This window comes from Equus caballus, chromosome 22 (genome assembly GCF_041296265.1).
Source record: "Equus caballus isolate H_3958 breed thoroughbred chromosome 22, TB-T2T, whole genome shotgun sequence".
In the NCBI taxonomy this organism is placed as follows: domain Eukaryota; kingdom Metazoa; phylum Chordata; class Mammalia; order Perissodactyla; family Equidae; genus Equus; species Equus caballus.
Window position 1 is genome coordinate 50,469,852 of NC_091705.1, and position 26,732 is coordinate 50,496,583.

The following is a 26,732-nucleotide window of genomic DNA, read 5'->3' on the forward strand; positions in this document are numbered from 1 at the left end:
TCCCTCCTGCCCCACTGCCTCCTGGGTCTCTAGAGAGGAAAGTGGGCTTGTGTGTCATTTACACGCTCATTTCTCAAAATCGCCATGGTCATTAGCACTGTCCATAATTGTGGTGATAAACACGCCGCAGTGCAGTTACAGGTGGCACTCACACACACACAGGCAGGGGCCTCGAAGCCGGTTCCCTCCCCACAGGTGCAGGACACACACGGGGACAGCTCAGCCGTTTCTTAAACACAGTTTTTATCTTTAATCATTCAGTTGGTTTAAGTTTTCACTTTCACTACATGGATGAGATGGGTGCATGTTACACTAGGCTTCCGCTACGAGAGAGCTGCCACCACTAGGGAAGTCCAGCCCTCAGTTCCCTTTCCACTTCCCTTTCTGAGTCCCACAAAGCCACAGTGGGCACCACTGGGTTCCAGTCCTCGCTTGTCGCTCCCTTGGAGGCTGGCTTGGTGGGGACAGGGAGAGGGGTCATGGGTCCCTACTTCCCCTTAGCCCACCACAGAGGACCAGTATCCACCCATGCTCTCTGGCTTGGCCCGGGGAGACCACCAGCAGTACCCCACCCCCCATGGGTTTCTGTAGGATGGAAGCCCGGGATACTGGGGGCTGCAACCACCTGGTTTCTGAGGCACTGGCTCTGGGTCCTGTGAGAACTTGTACTCTATCCCCTCACACTTTCCACCAAGAAGACGGTCAGCAGGGACCCGTGGGGTGGGGCTGCCATGGAGAAGGGGAGGATGCTGCAGTGGCACAAAGACCAGATACCTGCCACATCCAGGCAGGTGTTAGTCCTCAAAGGCTGGTGCTAGGAGATCTGGAGATCCAGGCTGAGGGAGGGAAAGGAACAAAACCCAGGAGGGTCCTGGCAGGAGGGGCCTAGAGCCAGGCCTCCAACCAGCAGGCTGGCCAGAGGGGCTACAGGCCAGGAAGGCCAAGGATGGACCAGGTGGGGAGGTGGCTTAGGAACCCTGCCCCCCCACCATCTGAATCTGCAGGCAGCTGGTCCCCTGCCCCTCCTGCTGTCTGCTCAGGGTTCCCTGAGGGGCACTTGCAGCTGCCACTCACTCACACCTGGCCACACCTGTCTGGAGGTGAGCCTGAAAGCCCCATGGCCAGGAGCATTGTGGGAGCATCTTTCTACCAGAGCAGAGGGCACAGGAAGGACAGGGTCTTCCAAGGATGTGGCAGGGGGTGCAGGGATGGCGGACAGTGGGAAGTGGGTTTTCCCCACACCGTTGCTGGGCCAGAGGCTCCTGGGAGGAGGGCACTTCTGAGTGTGAGGGGCTAGCAGAGGATGTCACACTGCCCACAACCCTCTAGACCATGGCAGCCTACTCATGGGTCCCTGGTGGAGTGGGCAGAGAATGCCCATTCCCCTGAAGACTCGAGCCAGGCCACACCCCACCTAACCCCAACTCCAGCCATGGACAATGACTGCAGGGTGCTCACTGCAGGCCAGGTGGTCTCAGAGGACCCCTGTGCAACCACATTAAAGGATGCTGCAGCCCCACCCACCAATTCTAAAAAGCTCCACTGCACACACAACTCCCAGGGCTGCCCACAATGACATGGTGACTTGGCCCCATGCTGCCCAGAGGTCCTTCTCCATCCAACACTTTCTTCTTCTGCCCACTCCTGTGTGCACAGCCCTCTTCCACAGGAGAACACGCAGGCAGTGTTACCTCAGAGGACAACCCAGCATAAGGACCCACATGCTCCTACCACCGTCACTGGATTTATTGAGGTCATCACATTCGCTAACAGGGCTGCCAAGAGGGGACTCCGCCACTGCCTGATCTGGTGCTGAACTGAGGGACCATGTGCCATGCCCTGCTGGCTCCTCCAGAGAGAGTCTGTGGTCACCGAATGGGCACAAGGACTGGACAACTCAGAGTGCGGAAAGAGAAGCATGAACTGGAGTGCAGGGGGAAAGGGAGGGAGCAGGAACAAAAGTTGCGTCTAGACAAAGTTGAAGAAAACAAAACCAAAACCCGAATGTCTTCTTGTCTCATCTCAGGATCCAGGTGCTTGTGTCCAAAGCCCTTAGCCGGACATCTCCTCTCGCTGCTCCTTGTTCCTGCGCACCTCGGCGGCGTGCAGCTCCTGCGAGGACAGCCGGCGGTGGGCGGTGCCCAGCCCGCCCCTACTCCCCGGGTTCCCGGGGTCTGGGGGCCCTGGTATCCTTTCCTCCCTGGACTGGGACGGCCCCAGGAGCAGGAGATGCCACCAGTGAGGACACCTTAGGGACCAAGACTCAGGAGCAACAGTGAGCAGAGGAGGCCCGTGCACCACGTGACACCATGTGGCCTGAGGGTGCGGGCTGGCCCTCAGTGCGCCTAGGCTTGTACCCAAACCAGAGCGTCGTGACTCAGGGAACTTACCACGTGTGCAGGCTCTCGCCCCGCCCCCACTAACCGGGTCCCACTCTGGGCGGAAGCAGAGGCCACTCCCAGGGGCTCGCCCTGGGCTGGTGCCAAGCAGGACAGGGAGTCATGGAGGACCGGGCTGCGGGAGTGCTGGTGAGGCCGTGCGCAAGAACCAGCCACAGGAAGGGGCTCCCACAGGAGGGACTTCCCCGGCCCCTAACCTAAAGCAGCTCCTCTCCTCTTCTAGCTCATACCTGGGATGCGCTTCCTTCAGAGCACTTCACAAGTAATGACTATCACTTATCACTGCGATTATTGACTGTGTCCCACAAGGACCGGATGTGGGCCTTCGTTCTTGCCCTGCTGGAGGCGCCCAAAAGACTGTGCGAGCCCCTCCTGAGGCCCCCACCGCAGCGCCGGGGCCCCTGGCCCCGCCCCGCTCAGGCCCCGCCCCCGAGCCCCGCCCCCGAGCCCCCCGCCCCGCCCATCCCGGGCCCCCGCCCCTCTCCGGGCTCCGCCCCGGCCCCGCCCAGGGCCCCGCCCCGCCCCCGCGCACCTTCTCCCGCAGCCGCTCGCGCAGCGCCGCCAGGTGTGCCTCGCGGATCTCCTTGCTGAGTTCCATCTTGTAGTTGAGCTTCTCCTCCGCCAGGCGGCTGAAGTTGTTGTTCTCCTCCAGCGCCTTATGCAGCACCTCGCGCTCGTGCTCGCGCCGCTCCGCCAGCTGCTTCAGCACCTGCGCCTCCTGCGTCTGCGCAGGCGGCGGGCGGGTGAGCGCGGGGGCGACGGCTGGGGCCGGCCCAGCCCGCTCCCTGCAAGATTTGCCCGGGACTCCTCGGGCGTTAGCACTGCAAGTTCCGCTGGCCCGAAGACCCCCAGCCCCAGGCAAACGGGAAGCAGCTCGCCCTTTCGTTCGTCCTTGGCCCGCAGGCTGCCCCCTCCTCAATGGGCTGAGAGGGCCCACGCGGCAAGGCTGGGTCGCCCCGCTCGGCTGCCGCCCCCAAACCGCTCCAGAGTGGTGAGCTCAGGGAATGTTGGAGGCGCAGGGGAAATTCTAATCTGTGGCCTGTCCCTGAGGCCTCCCCGCCTCTTCCCGCGGAGCACAAAGCAGGTGCTTGATATACTCCAGGTTTAGAGCTCCCTAAGGTGCTGGAGGCCGGCGGAAAGGTCCCCAGGGCCGCTGGGGAAGGGACGAGTTGGAGCCACCCAGTGGTAAGTAGCCGCCCTCAGCCTCCTTTAGAGGCTGCTGGTCCCACTCATGTGCCAGTCACTACTAGTTAACCCTGTGAAGCCTGGGTCCCCAGATCTCAGCGGGATCTGCTCTAAGGGGGATGAGCCACTGCCCCTGCCTAATAGGCTTGGGCATCAGGACTTCACTCCTGACAGCATGTCCTTTTCTCTGTGTGTTTCAGTCTCAGTGGGGATGGTGTGAAGAGAAGGGGTGGAAGGGGGTTGGGGACCACACCCACTTCTCCTAAGGTCCCCCTGAGCTCCCAGCAGGTCCTCACTCAGCCCCCAGCACGTGGGAGACCCTTCCTTCTCACTTCTCTGCCCAGGAGAAGGATGCCAGCCCAGCTTCATGTCCCAGGGCCCCCCTCCTGGAGCCACCTGACGCCCTGCAGGCCACGGCCAAGGGTACCCCCCTCCCACAGTGTCTCGGTCCTGTCTCCCTTCAGCTGGCTGCCACTGGGGATCCTTCCACCTCCCTGTCCTGTTCTGATCTCTCAGGAGGAACCATGAGACCCTCTCCACCCCAGGCCGATGACCAAGCAAGGGCTTGGAGCACCCTGCACCTTGGGGGCCCTGTCCATGGTCAGCGAGGCCTGACTACCTTCATTAGGACCCTGAGCAGGGGGCAGGCTCCTTACCTTTCTCCGCTCCTCAGCTGCCTCCAGCCGCTTCTGCACCTCCTCCAGAGAGGTGTCCTTCCTCTTGGGGGGAGAGGAGAGCACAGGGCTTTCCGGGGATAGGTCAGAAGGGGACTTGAGGATGACCTCGAAGCTCTGGCCAGAGGCCCTCTTGTCCAGCTGCTTCACCTCCATGTCTGCAGGGCAAGACCAGATGTAGCCTTAAGGAAGAGGCATGTTCCCAGCACACATACAAACCAAGGGCTGAGGGGGTGTGTGTGGCTGCTCATGTGGGCTTCCCAGGCCTGAACCTCCAGAGGCTCCCTCTCCAGAAGCCAGCCAAGCTGGGTGGTCCAGAGAGGCCATGGGAGTGGGGAGCAAGGTAAGGTGAGGGCAGGCACTGGCTGGGCAGGAGTGGGCAGCAGCCCGGGGCACACTCACCCCCATACTGGTAGATGGTGTTGGGGTGCGGCTGTGAGTAGAAGCAGGAGCAGATGAGCGACAGCACTGACAGCTCCTTCATCTTCTCCTTGTAGGCTGTGGGTGTGAGGCCAGCGTGAGCATGTATGACCGCCACCTCCTGACCCCACCTCCCTGGCTGTTCGGGCAGCATGCCTCTGGCCCACCTTTCCTCCCAATGGCTGCCTCCAACATGTCTCTCTGGAGCCTGTTTATCTCACTCCCTTCTGTGTTCCCACATCTCTGACCCTCTACACCTCTTCTGTCCCCCTCCTCCCTCCCAGACGTTGACTCTGCCTTTCCCTGGGCACACCTCCTGGTGGGTCTTCCTGCATTGTTCTCTCTGCTCCTGTCTCTTAGTCCCTGTCTCTTTCTCCCTCCATTTCTCTCTTGGCATGTCTGTCTCTCTCGCTCTCCTAAATTGCTGGCTGGACTTATGTCTCTGTATTTTGTTCCTTTTGTGTGTCTCTCCCTGCCTCTTTCTATGCCTCTCCTCATCCTTCTGTCTTTCTGGCTCTCTGTCACTGTCTCCGCCTGTATCTTTCTATGTCTCTGTGATTCTTTGTCACTGTATATCTTCCCGACTCTCACCTCCCTCTGCCTGTCCAAGAACTTCTTCTTCCCTCCTCCCTCCCCTTTCTCTTACAGGGACACTGGCCTGCTTGAGTAGACAAAATAAACTTACACTCACGACTGGGCTGGCACAGACGTGGAGCTGCTGTGGGCAGCACTTTCTTGGCTTGTACACTTGCATGAAGCCTCAGACCCTCCTGTCTTCACACACACACCCACACCGTTTAACCTGATAGTAGTGTGACCACCCCGATAAAGCCAAGCCCTCACGAGACGCATACTCGCTGCCCATCTAGGGCCAAAGGGAAGGGAGCTGTTCATTCAGCACCACAGCCTGCCCATAGCCTTGCAGAGGGAGTGCCCACAGCCAGCGTCCCCAGTGCCCAACCAGAAAAGAAGGTAAGCCTGGCTGCTGAGGCCCTGAGCCCTGTCAGGGGAAAGGAAGATGCCTGCTTTCACATTGGAAATAACTGAGCTATCTGTGGTCTATCTGTGGTGAGCCAAGCCCCAAAGGAGACCAGTTGGTTCAGTGTCTCACTAGTTCTCAAAAATCCTGTAAGCCCAAATCTGTCACCCCTGCTCAACCGGGATGACACTGGGCCCAGTGGCTTGGGGGACTTGCCCAAAGCTCCTTGAGCACAATCCCAGGTGGTCTTTTATTCCACCACTCCAGCAGGTCCCAGAGACTAGGAGGTCCGGAGACCCATGCAGGTGCCTCCCTGGCTGGAGAAGCTGGAATAGGTCTCCAGAGAATCTAGCTTCCACGAAGGAGAAAGCGTGACAGTTACCTCCAGCATTCTTCCAAGGGTCAGACAAGAATTTGGACAACAAAATTTCTGATCAAATTTCACACAGATCATGTTTTTAAACTGAGTTCACAAGAAACTGGGAAAAGTGTTAGTGTAGAAGTAGACACAGGACAGAAATGATCAGGCCCTTATCTGAGGGAAGAGCTCATGGTGAGCAGAGTCCTCCCACGACCAGTGCAGAGGATGGTGTTATTTGATCTAAACGTCCTGATGACCTAGGCTCTCTGGAGAAAGCTAAAGAGGTTGTAAAAGGAGTACAAAGGAATCCTGGGAGTGGAGAGAGAGCCTTTGGGGCTCGGAGGGGCAGCATCGCAAAGACATGTCTTGGTTATTAGCTTCAGGAGGCTGGGAGGAAGGAACAGGTGGACATGGGCCTCAAAGGGATTTTGGCCTGACTTGTCAATTTTATTTTTTCATGAGCAGAATCTATTCATGTAATACCTGTGTTATGAGCAGTTAGTTTTATAAAGGAGGCAGAGGGGTGCATCCCAGTACATGTGCTGGGGAGTTAGAGGGTATAAGACCACGCAGAGCCACCTCTTCAGGAGCAGCAGGCCAGGAGACATTCAGATAATTGGAGAGGCTGGGGAGGTGGCCAGCCTGTGCTCAGAAGGGAAGGTGGGGAAGGGGATCAAGAGACAGTCTGTACCCAGGGTTGGGGGCATGCCTTAGTCCTGGGTGAGGCCAGGAAGGAGCAGACGGTCTAACTCTGCTAGCACCTGCCACCCTGGCAACAGACACCAGGCCCCATCCTGACATTTCAGGGAGTCCTTCCTCATCACATGTCAAAACCACCAGATGGGTTCACCTTACATGCCAGGAACCTGGGGCCTCACAGCTGCTCAAGCTTCTCTCTGACTTGAGCCTGAAATTTTCCCAGAGAAGAAGCTGCAGATTCGTTACAGAGGAAGAACAAGCTCATGGACAAATGCCAGGGGAGCCCCCTTCCAGGGAACTGTCAGTTCAGCATGGGGGGAGGCTGGCAGCGGTTCAGGGGGCAGGATGGGGAACCTGGGCAGGTGTGAGCAGTGTACTGTCAGGAGAAGGAAGAGAAGGACGAGGGACTAGAGACTGAGGTCAGAGCTGTTGGAGGTCACGGCTCCCAGGGGACGAGTGTCCAGCTGAGAAGTGAGGGGCTGTGTTCAGCGGCTCCACATGGACTCGGCTCAGCAGCTGGTGGTCTGTGCAGATTTCCCAGGTTGGTTTTCCCAGCTGATGGCCCATGAGGAGCGTCCTTCTCAGAAGGAAGCCAAGTGGGAGGGGGCGCCCCCCAGGAGGGGTCTGGGGAGTGAGGCCTGCTCTGTGGTCTGGATGCAGGCTCCAGGGGGCTGGATGGCAGGTAGGGGATTGGCAAATTCAGAGAGAGCGAGCAAGGGGAAGCCCGCATGCACGTGTGTGTGCTGGAGTCCAGGGCCAGACCCAGCCGCCCATAAGGCAGGAGGTTGCGCTTGTGTCTTCAGAGCTGGAGGGGCTTACAGGTCACGTCCCATTGCAGAGGCGAGAGGTCAAGGCCCAGACCCATCCAGGCCACCTCTCCACAGACAGAGCTCAAGCCAGGAAGCCCCTCCAGGGCCTTGAGGCACACTCTCCCTTTTCTCCCTCTCACCTGGACCCGTCACTTCCTTCCCCATCACCGACTTCAGGGAGTCATTAAAAACACATCTCTGCCAGGAGGTGGATGGCTTTCATCTCCCTCTTTCTCTTCATGTTAAATGTTAAATGCGCAAAAATGCATATTGGCCTTTGGGATACCTTTGTCAGCCTCATTTCTACAGAGGCAAAAAAGAGGCTCAGAGAGGGCAAGTGACCCACCCAAAGTCACACAGCATACCAAGATGGGAACCTGGTCACAAGCCTAGGTCTCTGGCCGCACTTTCCGTTGGGAGCCTCATGGCGGGGGCAGGGGGGAGGTCTGTTCAGAACTGGGTGGCAGAGGGGCTACTGATGCCCACACACCCCTAGAAGGGCCCTGGAGGCTGCTGCTGACTGCTTCCTGACAGGTGAAGCTCGTCACCACGCAGGCTGCCCCTTTCTCACTAGTCAGAGTCACCTCCAACAGTGCCAGGAGCTCTGCATGGCAGGAATCGTTGGCAGAATGTGCCTTTCTCTGGGTGGGAAACTCTGGGAAATGTGGCTACAACAGTCACGCTGCCTGGCATGGACAGGGCACTCACCTCTTGCCACGCACCAGGCCATGCACCTTTCCTGAAATATCTTGCTCGACCCTCAGAACAAGCCTAGGGAGGTGCTGTCACTATCATCGCAACTCAGATGGGGAAACTGAGGCCCTGAGAGGTCAGGTATCATGTGCAAGGCCTCACAGCTGGACGGAGTTGCATAAGGAGCTGAATATGAGCAAGAGTCTACAAAAATGTGTGAAGAGCTGAGTGCCTGGGAGGACGCTGAGAGACGGCCATGCCTTCCCCACCAAGTTCCCAGAGTGTGGCCTGTCAGGAGGTGCTCAAGGGAAAGGAGGCGGGAAAGCTTTTCAGTGCACACAGGGTCGGAGAGCTCAGGTGAACCCTGCAGAGGCTACGAGATCATAACAGACGATGGTCCTTCACCCTGGTCACCAAGACCAAGTGGGCCACCAGTGAGCACAAGGAGACAGGCCACTTCCACATGGAAGGCCGGTGGCTGCTTCAATCAGAGATGTCAGTTAATAGAAAAGCCAGGAGCTGGCCCAGTGGCGCAGTGGTTAAGTGCGCACGTTCTGCTTTGGCGGCCTGGGGTCCGCCAGTTTGGATCCTGGGTGTGGACATGGCACTGCTCATCAAGCCATGCTGTGGCAGGCATCCCACATATAAAGTAGAGGAAGATGGGCATGGATGTTAGCTCAGGGCCAGTCTTCCTCAGCAAAAAGAGGAGGATTGGCAGATGTTAGCTCAGGGCTGATCTCCCTAAAAAAAAAAAAAAAAAAATAGAGAAGCCATAGCTTAAGTTCACTTAAACCCATTTTGGCCTCAATTGCCGGCACTCATGGCCAGGCATGTGTACGTGTTGGCTGCATGCTGTTGAGGGCAGTGCTGATGACAGAACAGGTAAGGCCCAGCCCCATGTGACACTGGCCAGGGGGCAGTTCAGCTGCTGGCACTGTGGCACGTCTGCGACGCCGTGGCCATGCTGAACAAAACTAACCGAATGCACTAATGGTTTGCCTTTTGGCACCACTGGCAGAACCCTTGGACCAAGTGTGGGTCAGCAGTACCCCAAAGTCCGGCCAAGAAGAGATGGCTAGTGTCAGGGGGCACTGAAGCTGGAGGGTCTGGGCCCAGCTCTGACGGCCATCAAAGATGTGGCTTGGTTGTGTCCCTTTACCACCTACTCTCAGTCTGCTTATCTGTCAGATAACAGGAAGGAGGCCTACTGAGTAGGGTTTTTACTAAAGGGGGTGAGAGAAAGGCTGAGAACTGCTCCCCACGAGTGGCTGCCCACCATCCCCGGCACAAGCACAGGAGCTGAGCAAGGACCTGCAGCCCCGCCTAGTGTGGGACTGGGCAGCACTCCGGCCACGGAGAAGACAGAGCCACCCTCATTTGTCAGGGGAGGGTCCTGTTCTGCCCAAAGCTGGTCCCCATATTTCTGAGGATATCAGAGAGAGGACAGCGGGGCGGATGAAGCCCAGATGGGCACACGGGTGGGGGGTGTGGTCAGCGACGCACGTGGTCCCCTCCCAGACTGGTGCAGAAGTCCCCTGGGGCCTGGAACCCGCAGGGCCTGGGGGCGGGGGCGGGGCGGGGCACACGTGGGTGGGCGGAGCTCTGGCGCCTCGCTCCCAGGGCGAAGGGAAGGGTGGCCGGGAGTGTGGTTCGGGCTGGAGGGTGGATGGGGTAGAGATAGGGCACCGCCTGCCCTGCCGTCCCAGGCGCCGCGTGCAAAGGTGAAGCTGGTCCTGGGGCGGCCGGACAGAGCAGAGCGTTCCGAAGGTGAGCGAACCCGCGTCCTCGCGACCAGGGTCGCCCCGCAGCTCCCCCGCGTTCAGTATCTACCCGCGTCGCCCCCCTCGCCCCGAGCCCGCCCCTTCGTCGAGCTCCGCGCCTGACCAGGCCGGGCCAGGAAGGAGGGGGTCACTGCCCTAGAGGACGGTGCGTCTGCAGCCTGGGAGACCGGGCGGCGGGGGAGGGACAGGTAGACCCCCGCCCGATCCTCGGAGGATTTGGAAACGGCAGCAGTCCCTCCCCCACCCCAAACCCCCTGCACAAAAGGTGGTGGCTTTTCCAACCAGAGCGAGTGGCTCCGTGTCGCAGAGGGTAGTCCCCCAGCCCGAAGCGGCGAGAGGAGGGGGCAGCGACGTGAGGTGCGGGCGCGGCTCTCCTCGCTCCCGGCTCGGGTCTCCCTCCCCCGTCCTCCCGCAGGGCTCTTTCCAGCCCGAGGGGCTCTCCATTGGCGCAGGGAGGGCCCGGGTCCCGCCAGCCCTGGGCCGGGGCTCCCGCAAAGGGTCCCACCCGCTTCCCTCCTCCTCCCCAACCCCCGCCCCGAGAAGGCGCGGCGGACCAGGGGCACGGGCCCGCGCCCGGGTCCTCGGAGCCACCCTGCCGCGGTGGCGCTCGGCCTGGCACAGCGGCACCTGGAGGGGCAATGCGCCCCCGCGCCCGACTCCCCCCACTCCCCGAGAGCGCTCCCCCGGCGCAGCCCCTGCCCAGCGGCCCACGCCCGCCCGCCCAGCCGGCGCCGCAATCCCTGCCCTTGGGGCACCGGGTTGCCTCAACCTGGCGGCCCTGAACCTCGGCTCTTGCGGGTTAGGCCCGGCCGCGCCCCGCGCCTTGTAGGGCGCGGGGTCCGAGATGGAAAAGAGAGTCCGCAATCGGTCCCAGCGTCAGGCGAGGGCAGACAATAGCCTCTGCTCAGATAATCCGCCGCCCGGGGAAGCCCGCGGCCCGGGTGCTTACCGGACATGGTGCTGGCCATGGTGCTGGCGGCGGCGGGGGCTGCGGAGGCCGGAGAGGCGCGGGCGGCGGCTGGAGCTGCAGTCGGGGAATGCTGCAGTGCCTGGGAGGGGAGGGAGCGAGGAAGGGCGGGAGGCGGGAGCGGGGTGGAGGGGGGGGGGCGAGAGAGAGAGAGAGAGAGAGAGAGAGAGAAAGGACCTGGCTGTGGCAGGGGCTAGAGCGTCAGAGGGAGAGGGGCGGAGGCACGGAAGGATGGGAAGGAAGAGACCAGCCTGGGACAGAGGGCAGAGGACTGCAACAAGAGGCCAGTCCTCCCACTGCTCACCACATGGACCCGATGCTCCCCCAACTTGGCTTTGTACAGGCTTGGGGGATGGTGGAGACAGTCCCCTTCCCCACGGTGGGCACTGCAGGACAGGCCCCAGTGCCTGGGCCGGGTGGGAGAGCTCTGCACTGAGGCTGCTGGAGGCTGGGAGGTGCCTTCTGTATGCCCAGGTCTGTGCTGAGGGGAAAGCTTGTCGTGGACAGTGGGGGTGGGTGCTAGTCTGGAAGGGCTCCAAGAGGCCTCCTAGAGGATAAGCAGATTCTGAGGCAGAGAAGAGAGTAAATGGGGGTGGTGAGACCTAGAACAAGGACTTTGAAGTGAGATAGAGGCTGGTTCTGACCCCAGCCCTGACATCTACTTGCTGTGTGACTGGGGGCAAGTTTCTGACGTCTCTGGGCCTCCATTTCTTGGGTGTTAAGATGAGACAATGATGCCATTCCCCAGATGAGGAGGAGAGCAGATGCCCACACTTGGTCAGTAGGTAGGCGTCCTGCCTCCTCTCCTCCTATGGGCTCAGGGTTCTGGTTGATACCCTCAACGGTAAAGCCTGGTAGAGATGGGGGTCCCTCTCCTGCAGTGACCATCTCACCTCACTTTGGGGATGGGAAGTCAAACAAATGGAGTGCTGTTCCTGTTTTAGGCGTGGAGCCACTGAGGCCAAGAAGAGTCCTTACTCCACAAGCACTTAAGTCCTAGTGCCAGGAATAAAGCTCTGGGAACCCTCTGGAACCTGCAGAGAGACGAGGTGGGCTCAGGAAGGTGAGTGACAGGGACAACTGAGGATCAGAGTCAGCCTGGAGCAGGCCCAGCAGTGCGTGTATAAACATACCTCCACGTGCACACACAGCAAGCCCATGGCTGGTTAACATATGTCCTGTGGTCTGCATGGTGTCTGGTCTGCTGTGGAGTCCCACAAAGCCTGCCAGAGCAAGTGCTCAATTCAAATTTGTTGACTTGGTTGAGATCCCTTGCTGTGGCCAGCCTCGGTTTCCACCCAGGATGGCCATGGCCATCTCTCAGGGTTGGTTCAGTACAACAGCATTTACGTGTTACAGCTTATAGGAGACTGGGCAGCTTCTGTGCATGATGTGCAACCAGGCAGCACGTGGGTCAGCTCAGGGTCTCGGGTCCTCAGCTCCACTTCTGGCCCAGGAGGTCACTGAGCCTCTGTGTCCTGGCCTTCCCTTTCTTGGGCTTCTGGGGGATGAACACCACTGCTCTCAGCAGATGGGGGTTGTGGAGGTGAAGAGCAGGCCTCCTGGACCTAAGACTTGCTAGCTGCTGGCTTTGGGCCATCTTCTAACCTACCTGTTCTGTGCTTCGTGTCCTTGTTTGTAAAGCGTGGATAATAGAACTTATCTCAGAGGTCGTTAGGAAGACAGACGTATCAGCGCAGGCATGGATGGTACTGAGCCCTGTGCCTGGTGAGCACTGAGCAAGTATGTGGCCCCAGGGTCCTCATCTTCTCCAAGCTCGCTGCTGGGTGTCTAAGACAGACACTACAGTGCCCTCACCGGAACAGGTGGGTGGGGTGGATGCCAGCCTATGCCAGGGGCTTCCCCTGGCATGATCTGACACATATCAGCATAGACACACCTGTGACATACATGTGCCATCAGCAGGACAACATCTGGACATGAGAGAGAGCCCAGGAGAAGCTCTGAAATCAGCATTGCCAGCTGGCTGTGGGCAGTCACTGCAGCATCAGCTTCTTTTATTTATTTATTTATTTATCTTTTTGAAGAAGATGAGCCCTGAGCTAACCGCTGCCAATCCTCCTCTTTTTGCTGAGGAAGCCTGGCCCTGAGCTAACATCGTGCCCATCTCCCTCTACTTTATATGTGGGATGCCTACCACAGCTGGTGTGCCAAGCAGTGCCATGTCTGCACCCGGGATCGGAACCGGTGAACGCCGGGCCGCCGAGAAGCTGAACTGCGAATTTAACCGCTGCGCTAGCGGGCCGGCCCACAGCGTCAGCTTCTTCCTGCTGCCTTGTGGGACGTGCTGGGGTCGCCTAGACAAACATCTCTGACCCCACAGAGCTGTGCGGACCCTGGGGCCCCGCTGTTGACTGCCAGCTGGTGCTAGGTCCTGGGGTTTCAGAGGGCCTGGCCCTCACCAGTGGGGGACATTGACTGGAAAAGCAGCGGGACCCCGGGTACACAAGGAGAGGAGCTGTAAGGCTCTCAGGAGCCGGGTCATAGGCGAGGGGCCGCCATTTGCAGCTTTTAGGGGGCGTGATCTGCTCAGACCGGAGTCTTAAATAGACCTGGGTGTTTCGAGAAACGAGAGGAAGCCAGTCAGGCCTGTGCAGTTGTCCTGGCAGCGGAGATAGCGTGCCCCGGGGAGGAGCAGCGGAACGGGGGCCCTGGTGGGGCGACGTCGAGGGAGGGGGCGGGCGGGCTCCCGGTTTCTGCCCGCAGGCGACGGAGGTGCGGGCCCGGGCTCAGGGTCAGCGGAAGGGCAGGGTGGGGCCCGGAACCCAGTGCTCGGGCAGCGCGCGGACCGGTCGGCCGGGGAACGGCTTCCGCCCGGCGCAAGGCGCGGCGGACCGGAATTGGGGGCGGAAGTGCAGCGCGCTGGGGGACGGCTCCGCGCCTCAGCCCGCGAAGTCCGAACCGCTGACAGCGGGGACGCGGTGGCGGTGCCTCGGCCGACCAGGGTGAGTCGAGGGCCCCGGGCGTGGAGGCCCCCCGCGGGGACCCCGGAACCGACGCACACACCCCTCCCCCGCAGAGCGGCGGCCGCGCTGGGGCCGGTAGTTCCCCCGCACCGGGCGCCGGGCTGCCGGGAGGGGCCGCCGCGCCCGCGTGCGGACCGCCCGCTGGTCCGGTGTCCAGGCGGAGCTGAGGCCGAGAGGGGTCGCGCGGCTGCGGGGGCCGCGCGGCTTCGCATCCCGGGTCCAGCAGGCGCTCCGCTCGCTCGTGGGCCCGGTGGCCCACCTGGGAGGGGTGGGGCTGGCAGGCCGGGGGAGCTGAGGGTTGGGGGCCCCGGGGGCCGCAGGTCCAGGCCACCCAGGCCCGGGAGGGGCTTCTGGGATCTGGCCCGTCCGGCTCTGGCGGGGGTAAATGAGTTATTCTTGCCCGGCGAAGCAGGTGTGGCTGTGCCCGGCTCTGGCTCTCGCGTCTCTCTGAGCCGGGTGGCCTCTCCCAGAGCAGGATGGAGTCGTGTGGGGCGGGAGAACCAGGCAGGGCTGATGCGTTAGGTGCTTCACCTCCCCAGATGCCTTGCGATAGGGTGTCACGGGCTTGCCTTCAGACCTTGGCCACAGAAGCGCTGCCGGAGATGGCTGGTCAAGTGGCCTGGCACTCCAGAAAGGCTGGCCACAGTCTTTTTGTCGTCCCCATCTCTGTGCCCTAGGGGTTCCCCGGGAGAACAGCATTGTGTCCCAGCGCCGCAGGCTGGCATCACTTACCTGGAGTGGCTGAGGTCCCGAGATGTGCAGAGGGTCTGTCTCACAGACCCAGACAGCCTGCATTTCAGCAACCTCTGTGCCCTCCTGAGAACAGGCCATTATGCCCAAGATAACCCTGAACGGTGTGACGGTGGACTTCCCTTTCCAGCCGTACAAATGCCAAGAGGAGTACATGACCAAGGTCTTGGAGTGTCTGCAGAAGGTAGAGCCGCAGAGGGAGGGGTCTGTACCTGGGGGAAGGGTCAGCCTGGGTAGAGCTTCCGAAAAGGCCTGATGTATTTCCACCTTCCTGTTCACTCCAGCCAGGTCCTGTGGGGTGAAATGTTCTCTTCTGGACACGGGACTCAGTCATAAGTAGGGCCAGTGGTCCAGGTAGGGTAGGAGACATGATAAACAAGGAAACAGAAAAGATAATTATGCATGGCGATGAAAGCTATGAAGAAAAGATGTAAGGTGATAGGCTTGGGAGCACCTTGGGGGCCTCTCTGAGGAGGTGGCATCTGAGCTGAGGCCAAGCGAGGAGGAGCAGCCAGCCATTTGAGGATCTGGACGAGGCGTTTCCACATAGAAGGACAGCCCTCGCTTTAGAAAGCCTTTAAACCTCCAGGGTGTGCAGGAAGGTGGAAGGGCTGCAGGTTGCTGTCCGCTGGGTGTCTTAGCGCACCCTCCTGTCCCAGCCCACGGCCCCAGCCCCTGAGGGCTGGGTCTGCATCTGGGCTCCTGGCTGCTGTTGTGGCAGTCGGGAGCCTGGTTCTGTGGCAGCTGGGAGCATAGCTCTGCCTTCCTGCATCCCCAGGCCCCCAGCTCAGGCTCCATCTGAGAGCTATGTAGGCCATCAGGTTCCCCTCAGGTAGTGTAAATGCCTGGATCCAGAATCATAGAACAATATCCTATTTTGGGGCTTGGCACCTAATTAATCATCTTACTATTTATATTAGTCTGCAAAGTAGTGTCCCGTTTTGGGTAATGACCTGCAGACTGTCTGCTAATGAGGACTGAGTTAACCACAGCCTTTGGGTTGAGGGTGAAAACACTGTCCTATGGAATTGCCACTATCACTCAGGGCTCCTGTCACCTCCTGGGGGGGGCGCTGCCCGCAGAGCTGCCCCGAGGCTGCTGGGCCGCCTGTCTCGGTGGGCTGTGTGGCCTGTAGCGCCTCTCCCAGCTTCCCTGTGACCCTGCTCCTGACCCCATTCAGAAAGTGAACGGCGTCTTGGAGAGCCCCACGGGCACGGGGAAGACCCTGTGCCTCCTCTGCACCACGCTGGCCTGGCGGGAGCACCTCCATGACGCCATCTCTGCCCGCAAGATTGCCGCGAGGGCACAAGGGGAGCTCTTCCCAGATCGCGCCTTGTCGTCCTGGGGGAATGCTGCTTCCGATGGCGATGGCGACAACACAGGTGACGCTCCCTTCAGTTCCTTTCAGCCCCTCTCCCTCATCCCTTGTCCCCTAGTCGGTGAGGAAGGGATGGAGCGGGTGGGCAGGGTTCTGAGCACAGCCAAACAGGGAGGGTTGTAGCTGCCATGTCCTTTCCCACCATTCCGGCTATAAACCTAGTGTCGGAGCCTGATGACCGAATTAGGACACTGCAGACACCCACTTAACCCATTCCTGGACGCAAGTATGGGGCGTCCAGTCAATGCTCAGCAGTCCTCAGGGTAGAGTTAGCCGAGTGCCCCGGGTTAACAGCATGCGGGAACGTTATCTCATTGAGCCATGACCTGTTTTGCTTTCTCATGCTTGGGCAGCTTGCTACACAGACATCCCAAAGATCATTTATGCCTCCAGGACCCACTCACAGCTCACACAGGTCATCAGCGAGCTTCGGAACACCTCCTACCGGTGGGTTAGGCGGCATTCACCCCGCCTCAGGGTAATGGGGGATGGCCTCGGCACGGTGGTTGATGGTGGTGTTCTGCCTGGGCCCCACCCTGAGGGCAGGCTGTTCTCTGGGGTGCAGGACAACAGCAAGGGCCAGGCTATCTCTGCTTCCCACGACTTGTAAGAAAGCAACTTTGAGTTTATGTGCTGACCTTGGGTTCACCCCCTGAGTCCCTTGCAGACACTGTGGTGTCAGCTGTGGGTGGGGGTCAGTGCAGCTGCTCACATGATGGGGGAAGGAGGGTCGGCCCCGTGTCGGAGCCCGGCAGAACTGCTGCAGGAGCCTTGGTGTCCCGTCCCGGCCTCCTGCGTGAGGGAGCACAGAGATGTTGGGGTCACTGTGGATGTTCAGCAGTCTCCTCCCATGTATCCCATTTCCCCTGCCTTGTCTCTGCGCTCACCCTGGGCCATGATTCAAAGTGGGCCACACAGCAGAGAAAGTCCCTCCCAAGCCCTGGGCATATTCTGGCCACGGACACTCTGTCTGGCTGCCCATGTGCACACGTGAGCCAAGTTTCCTGGAGCTCCCTGTGTGTCCCTAACAAGTCACGCTACTGGACAACACCATGGGCTACTGTCTGCTGGTTCTCGACCCCACGGCTCTCTCTTCTGCTAGGCCCAGGGTGTGTGTGCTGGGTTCCCGGGAGCAGCTGTGTATCCACCCTGAGGTGAAGAAGCAGGAAAGTAACCACATGCAGGTGGGTTCCTGGGGCACCTACCCCGTCTCTGGTTCTGCTAGGTGGGTGCTGCCTTGGCGTTGAGAGCCCCTGCTGTGCCACTAGAGGATGGCACATGAAGAGCTGGTGGAGGTGGAGCTGGGCCTCCACCAGAGGGTGGCTGGCGGTGGGCAAGGGCCAGAGTGGGGCTTGGCCTTCACACGCTGGGCAGCAGGGCTGGTGGTGTGCCCTTACTTGGCCATCGTGCTAACTGGGACCACCTCCTTTCTCTTCTAGATCCACTTGTGCCGCAAGAAGGTGGCGAGTCGCTCCTGTCATTTCTACAACAATGTAGAAGGTAAGATAGGGTTCATGGAAGCTGCGCCTGTCCGTCAGCAGGCAGCAAACTGGGAGTGGAGCCTCTGTGGCCTCTTAGGGCTGAGCTTGGTGGCCTCACAGCCTGGTGGCTCTTGCCCCCTGGGGCTCCAGTGCAGCCGCATCCTGCTCAGCTGGGTGAGGGAAGTACCTGGGCACTGTCTCTGACCAGGGACCTGCAGGGGATTGCGTGCAGAAGAGCTCGCACTGCAGGCCTAGGGAAGGCTTCCGTCTCAGAAACGCCTGCTGGCAAGGCTGGTCTCGCTTGGGACGGGCACTTGGATTTCAGGAGGGTCCCCACCATCCCTGATTGGATAGGAGAGGCTCCTAGGTCCAAGCTGTTTGTGCAGACACCATGGATTGTATTGAGCACCTGCATCCTTCTGGGAGTCTGGAATGTTGGTGCCTGCCAGGCAGGGGTGCCTGCGTGACCAGCCCCCCCAGTAAAAACCCTGCACACTTGGTCTCTGGCAAGCTTCCTGGTAGACAGCATTTCACATATTGTCACAGCTCATCCTGGGGGAGTCAGCTTGGGAAGGGGGTTCTGGAAGCTTGCTCTGGACCCCCAGACTCCTCAGGTGTCTTCCTTTTCCGGATTTTGCATTGTCCTTTCGCTGCCATGTGTCACAGCTTGGGTGTGGCTCTCTCGGAGTCCTGGGAGTCCTAGTGACACCTCTAGCCTTTGGTGCTGTGAGAACAGCCTCATCCAGAGACAGGGAGAGTGATGAACACGTGGTTTGTGACAATGGCCAGCCGAGTGCTGCTCGACGTGTGTGACTGCAGGCGCCCGTTGCCCTGTGGCCAGGACTCCTTGTCTCTTGTTGCTTCCTTTTCTGGGGTCCAGAGTGGAGGAGCTTGCCTCCACATCTCTGCCTTTGCAGTGCGTGGCTGCACCTCGTGTCTGTCAAGGACTTCTGGAGGCAGAGGTGATGGCAGAGAGGCTTCTCTGAGGTGTGGCCTCTACAGTTTCCTGTTTGCATTCAGGACTCTGTGGCTGGGGTGGGGGGTTGCACTTCTGTTGGGTCACGGTTCCCTCTGTTTCCTGCCTTAGGCTTGGGACACAGACCCTGAAGCAGCAGTGACATGGGCCCAGAGCACTCATAGGCGTTGGTGGTCTGTAGGCTGTTGTTTGCTCTGGGGTTTGGAGTACCCAGTGTGCCAACCTGTGCTGGGCAGAGGAGGGTCAGGACAGCACTGTGCTCCAGAGGCCTAAGCTGGGGTCCCTCACCGGCCAGCACAAGGCGTCCCTGTGCCCTGCCCTTGGAGAGATGGGAGGAGAATGTGCCTGATGTGGCATGGGCTCAGGCCCTCCAAGGGCATGACTGGCTGCGAGTCGAGGCTGCGTGGGGGCCGCTCCCTTGCACAGCTTGGCCTCTGCAGTGAGGACCCAGGCTCCTGGAGCTCACTGTTCTCTGCCTTCTCATTTGCTGCATTTTTTGGTCTGGTGGCACCGAGGACCCTCGGGACAGCAGTGAAGGTACATGGGAAGCATTGAGCATCGGCCTGGCCCCCAGTGACCCCAGATGAGGGCAGCTACCAGTCTCTCTGGCCTGTGTCAGCTGGTCCTAGCCCCAGGCAGGGGACAGCTGACTGCCTTGCTTTGTTTCCTCTGCCTGCATCACACCTGTAGGTGTCAGGGTCTCTGATGGCCCTTGTCCGCCCCTCTGCTCACAGCCGTCCCACCTCAGACCTGTCTTCGCACAGGCACTGGCGTCGTCCTCATGATGCTCAGTGGAGTGGTCCCCTCTCTGCCCCACCAGCCTGCCTCCCTCATCTACATCCCTGGCAAAGGTAGTGGGTTCAGGTGCCCTGTTCACCATGGGCCAGCGACTTTGAGCAGCACTGGGTGGGACCTGCTCCAGCCACCTTTCCACAGCTGCTTGTGGGTCAGCTCGCCGGCTCTGCTGGTCCAGCCCACATCTGCTGGGTCCCTTGCCTGCACTGCCCTTGCCTCTGCCGGAGGGTCCCTGAGCAGGCAGGGGCCAGGAGGCCAGGGAACGGGGTGGGAGCTGAGGGGAGCTTTCCATCCACAGTGGAGGTGCTGCTGGAGCTGGTGCATGTTGGCTCCCTGAGCCGCAGACCCCATCCCCACGGTCCTAGGTCCTGTGAGGCAGAGCAGGGCGGCTGTCCCAGCTGGCCTGCTGGCTCTGGCCTCCATTTGTCTCCTCAGTCACAACCCACCTACTCTGTTCTCAGTCTCACTGTGTGTAGGGGGAGGTCTGCTCACCATAAACCTGCACTCCTTGCTCTGTCTCAGCCTCCCCTGTCCCCCACCCCTGCAGGATGTGAGGGGGCATCTTCAGCAGCTGCCCAGCCCTCGGAGGAAGGAGAAAAGTGGGCAGAGACCCCAGAAGGGGTCTGAGAGGAGGGGGAGGGCTGTGTGTGGGAGTAAGGAGAGAAATGTAGAGCTGGAACCCTGCATAACCTCTGTCCTGGGGGGCAAGCAAAGGGCCCTGCTGCCCCCCTGCGGTGTCTCCACACTGAATCAGCCCTGGGAGACCTGTTCTGCCCCTTCTACCTGACTGCTCCCTCCTCACTGCCCCCCATCCTCATTGCCCCTCCTCCTTGCTGCCCCTTGAAGGAAGGTTCCTGAGCTCTCCAGCTGGCCTGCTGCCGAGCTTGGGATTGGCTGGTCTGTTGCTATGGTGACACTGAGTGTTGACTCTTCCTCCTCCCCTTGCCTGCTGTCTCTGGGGCATCTTGGGGGTGGGTCGCCACTGAGCCCGTGTGTTCCGGCCTCTGTAGTTAGAGGCTGGTCCTGGTGCCTGCCACAGTGGGGCCGGGAGCCAGGGCTTCACATGTGAATGTCCTGAAACTTCTTAGGGTGCTTGTTAGAGGGGACCCCTGGTCCTGCCCACCAGGACGTGGGCCCTGCAGTCGCTGGGGTAAAGCAGCTCCCCAGTGGATTCCTGTGGGCCAAGTTGGGGGGCCTGTACTCCTCCTTTGTGCCCTGGGCCACGCAGCCATTGCACCCTAATGAAAGGGCTCTGGGGCTGTTGGGCCTGGGGTGGGCTCTGCCTCGGTACCCCCTGCCCCTCCTGTCTGCCCAGCCTCAGATCTGTGCTCCATGCACTGTTACCGGCAGGCAGTGACAGCCCAATATTCCTGCTTCCGGCTCTGCGGAGCCCAGCTTGCCTTTAGAGGGAGACTCTGGGCCTGTTCTCACAGGTGGGAAAGGGAAGCAAGAGGAAGAAACTTGCTGCCAGTGAAGCCTAATTACAGGACAGATGCCTGCAGGGTTTGTGGGAGACACTGCGTGTTCTCAAGAGTGTCTGGGGTGGCAGTGACAGGCTGAGGGGCTGCCCGCCATCCCCAGGGGTCCCATCTCCTATTGATGCTCAGCCTCAGGCCAGCAGCCACCTTCTGGGGTGCAGAGCAGAGCTCCCTCAGGATCACTTCAGGTTCGGGGCCCTCCCTGGGGGACCCTGAGACCCACAGGGCAGGGATTCTCTCTGGTGAGTCTCGAGGTGGCTGGGTACCTCAGTCCTGCCTAAGTGAAGGTCCTGGGGTGGTGGCTGCCCACTGTGTAGGAGCCATTCTGTCATGCGTCTCACCCTGGGGTCTGGGGCACTCAGTGGATCTGAGGGCATGTATTCACTCCTGCTCGTATCCACAGAGAAGAGCCTGGAGCAGGAGTTGGCTGCCCCCATCCTGGACATCGAGGACCTGGTCAAGAGTGGGAACCGGCACAAGTAAGAGCCGTTGGTGGGGCCTCGGCCAGCTGCGTTTTCCCCGGCCCAGCTCTCCCATCGCATGCACAGGCACATGCGTTTCTTTTCTTTTCTTTTTTTTCTTTTTTAATCATGAAACTGACAGTTGTTCAGTATGAAGAAATGTCAGCACTTCTGAGGACTGTCAAATAGGAAGTGAGGACCCCACTCCCTTACCACCATGGGTTGTGGACCAATTTGGTTTTCAGCACCCAGGGGGCATGTCCTCTTCCTTCTCCCTGAACACACACTCTTCTCAAGCTGGCATCCCAGCTCTGAGCCTGCTGGGACCTCTTAGAGCTTCAGGGCTTTTGGAGTTGCGATAAGATAGGGCATGTGTTTTGTTTCAGATTACTTAATTGATCTACTCTGGAAGAGGGTTGGGGTTTTTTGTCTCACATGATGGAAACTGCATGGAGTGAATGGCACTGCAGCCAGCTCTCCTGTTGTCCTGCTCCGCTTCTGTCCGAGCCGCCTGTAGCACCAGGGCTCCTCCCTCTGCGTGCCCATCAGAGGACGCAGCATCCAGCCCAGCTTCAGGGCTGTGGCCCAGTGTCACTGCTGCCCGTCCTGACCACCTGCTCCCGCCTCAGCCTGTGGGAGCCCCTCTGAGGGCCTAGAATGCCCCCCCAGGCCTGCATGTGGTGCTCACAGTGCCTTCTTCCTCTCCTGCTCCCAGGCTCTGCCCGTACTACCTTTCCCGGAACCTGAAGCAGCAGGCTGACATCATCTTCATGCCGTACAACTACTTGTTGGATGCCAAGGTGAGGTCTCAGCCTGTGTAGCTGGTGATTCCTGATGTCAAAAGAATGTCCCTGGGTTCATGAAGGGCCGTCAGAAACTTTGCTGGTTCAGGTCCTGGGATCAGACCCTCGCTCGGAGCAGCAGGCATACGTGGGACGACCTGGCCTCCCTCACTGGTCAGGGCAGTTGTAAGCAGCCCAGGGCCATGGATCGATCATTCTGAACTCTCTGGGAGCAAGCGGACTGGCAGGAGTGAAGAGACCCCAAGGCTGCAGCCAGGGCCAGTCCCTGACCTTGTCCTGGCAGCTCAGCTTCTCTCTTTGCAGTTGGGCACCATAAGGTAGCCAGGGAGTATTCTCCTCTTGTGCTCATCCCTTGGAACGCGTGTGCATGCACGTCTGTGTGCCCCTCCTGTTTTAACGTAGGGGGCATCATGTTCCATGTGCTCAGTGACTTGTACTTCACATAAGGACAGCACTGGATGTCTTCCTGTCCGGCCTGTGTTGATCCGTTTGTTCCTGTGGCAGATGTTCACTGAGATCCTGCCATGCTGGGCGCAAGTCTGGGCACTGGGATGCAGAGGTGAGGGAGACCAGCGCCACCATGTGGAGCTTTGCGTCTAGTGGCTGGGTAGACAGCGGGAGAGTAAGCGCACGAGTTGGTGGTGTGTAAGGACCCTAAGGGGAACTGAGCATGCAGGGTGGAGACGGGGCTGCACCAACAGGGAGGCCTCTAAGGAGCAGCCGCTGCCTGGGCAAGCAGTGGGCACAAGTGTGCCAGGGCGTTGAACTCTGGCCTGTTGCCTGGAGCAAGTGGCTGGAGCAGAGCGGAAGGCGAGGTGCATGGGAGGGTGAGGGCAGGTCCTGAGAGGTGGCCCAGACTTGGGCACAGAGAGCCAGTGGGGTTTGCTGAGGAGTTGTATGTGATTCTTACAAATGAGTGCTTTCAAGCTGGCCGCCTGGGCCTGGGCCCCACCCTGGGATAGTCATATCACAACTGATAAACTGATTTTAAAACTTACATGGAAATGCAAAAGATCTAAGAGAGCAAGACGATCTTGACAAAGAAGGTCCAAGTTGGAGGGCTCGCAGTTCTGACTTCAGGACTTACTGCAGGGTGCAGAAATGAAGATAGGGCAGTGCCAGCCAGTGTTGCGGAGTAGTGAGTACAGAACAGACCTGCACCTGTGGCAGTTGGTGCTCAACAAGCTTGTCTAGGTGTTTCAGTGGGGAAAGGAGAGGTTTGGGTTCCTTTTCCAAAATATGCAGCTAGAACAGCTGGATGCCTATTCGGAAAAGAATGAATCTTAGCCAGTCCTTCACACAGTTAACCTGCGAGTAACAGCTGGAACCCTGAGACTCCCCGGAGAAAGCATGTGTCACTGCAGTTGCAAGGGCCATGGCTTCTTAGCTCAGATACACGAGACACTAGCCATAAAGACAAAAATCGATAAGTTGGTCTCTTGGAAAGAGTTAGGCAAATTAAGAAAATTTAAAGGCCAGTCACAGAAAGGAAAGAGGGCTCCTGGTATAGTTGTCCTTCAGAGGGCTGGGCCCAGAGGACTGCACCTCTCTTGTAACTCAACAGACAACCTAGCCGACCCTTGGCAACAGTCCGAACAGGCACAGCACCAAAGAGACAGACAGGTGCCCAAGGCAGCGAGCTTGTGGAAAGCATCCAGCATCACTGGTCCTGAGGAAAGCAGACAAGAGCCACAAGAGGGGACCCTGCATTCCCATCAAAATGGCTAAAATTAAGTAGACGTAGAAGAACCACTGAGGACATGGAGCATGGAGGTCTCGGCCGTTGTTGGTGGGCATGTGCCATGGCGCCCTGCTCTGGAGATGCCCCAGAGCCTTGCACAGCAAGTGCCTGGGGCTTCACTAACAGTTGCCTGAGCTGGGGATAGCCCCTGTCCATCAGCAGGTGGATGTCCCTAAGTCAGAGCCTACAGATGATCAAAAGGGTGACCTGCCACTACATGCAGCAACATGCGTGGGTCTCAGAACACACCAACCCAGAGGGGACACAGGAGGCCCTGCTGCCTGACTCCATTTCCAGGACAGCCTAGAAAAGGCAAATCCGATCTCTGCTCTCAAAAAGCAGCACAGAGCTCCTGTGGGTGGGGAGGGGAAGTCTTGTCTCCTGCTCTGGCTGGTGGCTGTGCAGCGCTCACATTTGTCAGCACTCATCTGCACACTTATAATGGGCACTTTATGGAAGTTGAACTTCAAATTAAGTTGATGAAAAGAAATACCGAGGCCAGATCCCACCCCAGCTCACTCCCATTGCACTGTCCCCAGGGGTGTACCAGGTGGAGGGCTGGTGTGGCCTTCCCCCTCCACTCTGGCTGTGCAGCGTGGGGCTGCCTGTCTGCTCCCTTGTCGCCAGGACAGATGCCTCAGGTCCACCTCCTCGGGGGGCGGGCAGTGCCTGGTGGCCGTGGCCAGCTGCCCCCCCAGCACAGGTGTGAGAGGCCCTTTCCCCATGCCTCCCAGCAGTGTGGTAACCAGCACTCAGGAGGCTTGTACCTCCCTGAGCCTTCCCCTGCCTGCCACTTGCCTTGGTCTCTCCCTTCCCTGCCTGGCCTCTGCAGGCCCCTAAGGGGCAGTGGCTGCCCTGCTCGGCTCCAGTTCAGCCTCCTTCTCCTCTTGCTCCAGAGTCGCCGGGCACACAGCATCGACCTGAAAGGAACCGTTGTCATCTTTGATGAAGCTCACAACGTGGTGAGTGTCCAGACGGCCTTCTCGATACCCACTGCCTCCTGCCCACTTTCCTGTGGAGAATGGTGCAGACCTGTCCAAACCCCGGCCTCCCTGGCTGTTGGGACCAAGTGGACCTGGGCAAGGTGCGCTGGCCGGCTGTGTCAGCCTTTTCCGTGAAACACCCCCACAGGCCCCTCCTGCCGTCAGCTTATTCAATCTCTTCCCTTCTGTCCCATGGTGGCCAGCTGGCCTGACACTTGCCCTCTGGTGGCCACACTTAGGCTCAAAGGGGCCACCGCCCAGCCCCTCCATGTCACCTGTACCCCTCTCCGCCCATTCCTGTGGCCTCTGTTCAGGGCCCTATGTTTCCAGGAGTGGCCAGCCTTGACCAGGACATGAAGAAAGGCTCCTCGGGGCAGCTGTGTTCATGCTCCGGAGCCTAGGGGAGGCTCCATGAGACTCTCGCATCCTGGGATGGCAGTGGCCACCTCAGCCCCAAGCAGTTGTTGCCATGGGGGATGGTGGGCCCGGTGGGTCAGATACGACTTTTGAGAGAAGCCAGAAATTTGGTTTTACTGGGAAATTTTCCAATTGTGAAATGTTGGCAGCTCAAGTAGAATTGTTTCCAGACAGTAGTGTGGCCAGATAGTCATCTCTGGACCAGTTTGTGAGCCTGTCTTAGAGACCATGGGGTGGGGCTGCCTTCTGCACCCTGCCGCATCGCTGCTTCCCAGAGTCCCCGAGTCCCTGTGCCTGCTCCACTGTAACACAGCATGCTTGGGCTTTCAGGAGAAAATGTGTGAGGAATCGGCGTCCTTTGACCTGACCCCCCACGACGTGGCCTCTGGACTGGACGTCATAGACCAGGTTTTGGAGGAGCAGACCAAGGTGGCGCAGCAGGGTGACCTGCTCCTAGAGTTCAGTGCAGACTCCAGCAGCTCAGGTGGGCTGATGGGATGGGCTGTGGAGTGGCCTCGTGTCCTGGAGGCCAGAGTCTGCCCAGGGACTTCTTTCAAGTTGACCTTTGGGGAGAACATCAGCTTCTTTAAGAGGCTTCTCAGGGCCTCAGGCCATTCCATCCTGTCCCAGCTGGTGTGGACTTCCCCGCTCCTGTGTGAAAGTGAAAACCAAGTGTTTTAACGATGAGGACATTTCCTAACGAGCTGTGAGCATTGTCTGCACTACCTTCCTCTCCTCATAGCTTGCTCTCCGGGGTTTGCCTCACACAGCGGTAGTCACAGTGCACATAGGCATTGTTGGTGGACCCGCTTGCTTTGTCCATGCATTCCACCCGGCCTCTGAGTGGCTGATGAGGGATCCGAATTGGCTCACGCAGACTGCTTTGCAGTAGATGTCCCCACTCTGTGGTTGCTGTGGGGTTTAGCATTTATACCCTGGACTGTGCCCATCGTCAGATGTTCTCCTGTGGGGTTTAGCATTTATACCCTGGACTGTGCCCATCGTCAGATGTTCTCCTGTGGGGTTTAGCATTTATACCCTGGACTGTGCACATCGTCAGATGTTCTCCTGTGGGGTTTAGCATTTATACCCTGGACTGTGCACATCGTCAGATGTCCTCCTGTGTCTTTCTCTCAGATGTGGGACATGGGGTGTGGGCGAGAACAGCCTCAGCTTCCTCGTTCCCTTTACAGTCATGCCCATGAACAGACCCCGAAGGAAACAGTCCCCTGGCGGGTGGGCTCCCTCTTTGTCCTTCTCAGCAGGCAACTCCTTCTGCCCTCTGGGCGTGGGTCTCTGGCCTCCTCTGATGCACTCGTGCACCTGCGTTGGTGCAGGGAGGGGTTGTAAATACATTTGTTTAGCACAGAGGTTCTGCAACGTTTTGGCTCCAGGACCTTTTACATCCTTAAAACTTTATATTCTTAAAACTCACTGAATTTGGTTTATGTGAGTTTATCAATAATCACTGTATTAGAAATGAAAACTGAAAAATTTTTAAAAATTCGTTTGCTT

At 59.2% G+C, this 26,732-nt stretch overlaps 2 protein-coding genes and 1 long non-coding RNA gene across 52 annotated transcripts in view; 2 read left to right on the top strand and 1 right to left on the bottom strand.

The window, feature by feature from the left end:
• Positions 1 to 226: 226 nt before the first annotated feature.
• On the bottom strand, positions 227 to 11,403 carry STMN3 (stathmin 3). Its single transcript, XM_023626958.2, has 6 exons — positions 11,272 to 11,403; positions 10,950 to 11,049; positions 4,661 to 4,756; positions 4,241 to 4,416; positions 2,932 to 3,123; positions 227 to 2,112 (listed from the first exon to the last, which is right to left on the bottom strand). The coding sequence occupies exons 2-6, from the start codon at positions 10,966 to 10,968 to the stop codon at positions 2,053 to 2,055; spliced, it is 543 nt and encodes a 180-aa protein (XP_023482726.1). The 5' UTR covers positions 10,969 to 11,049; positions 11,272 to 11,403; the 3' UTR covers positions 227 to 2,052.
• LOC138920250 (uncharacterized) lies at positions 3,449 to 5,372 on the top strand. Its single transcript, XR_011431109.1, has 2 exons — positions 3,449 to 3,584; positions 4,756 to 5,372. It is a non-coding gene; the product is annotated as an uncharacterized lncRNA (long non-coding RNA).
• Positions 11,315 to 26,732, top strand: part of RTEL1 (regulator of telomere elongation helicase 1) — a 44,570-nt gene continuing 29,152 nt past the window's right edge. For 49 of the 50 annotated variants that reach the window (XR_011431094.1, XR_011431092.1, XR_011431100.1 and 46 more), the window contains exons 1-10: positions 13,803 to 13,933; positions 14,632 to 14,888; positions 15,885 to 16,086; positions 16,436 to 16,529; positions 17,185 to 17,266; positions 17,522 to 17,582; positions 21,216 to 21,291; positions 21,989 to 22,073; positions 24,714 to 24,779; positions 25,548 to 25,701. Coding sequence is in view for 40 of the 50 variants with exons in the window: in XM_023626938.2 (XP_023482706.1) it covers positions 14,787 to 14,888; positions 15,885 to 16,086; positions 16,436 to 16,529; positions 17,185 to 17,266; positions 17,522 to 17,582; positions 21,216 to 21,291; positions 21,989 to 22,073; positions 24,714 to 24,779; positions 25,548 to 25,701 (922 nt within the window). In the remaining 10 variants the exon portion in view is untranslated. Of the gene's footprint in view, positions 11,442 to 11,911; positions 12,031 to 13,802; positions 13,934 to 14,631; positions 14,889 to 15,884; positions 16,087 to 16,435; positions 16,530 to 17,184; positions 17,267 to 17,521; positions 17,583 to 21,215; positions 21,292 to 21,988; positions 22,074 to 24,713; positions 24,780 to 25,547; positions 25,702 to 26,732 lie in introns of those variants that run through there. The other variant, XM_070247978.1, reaches the window with a different exon arrangement.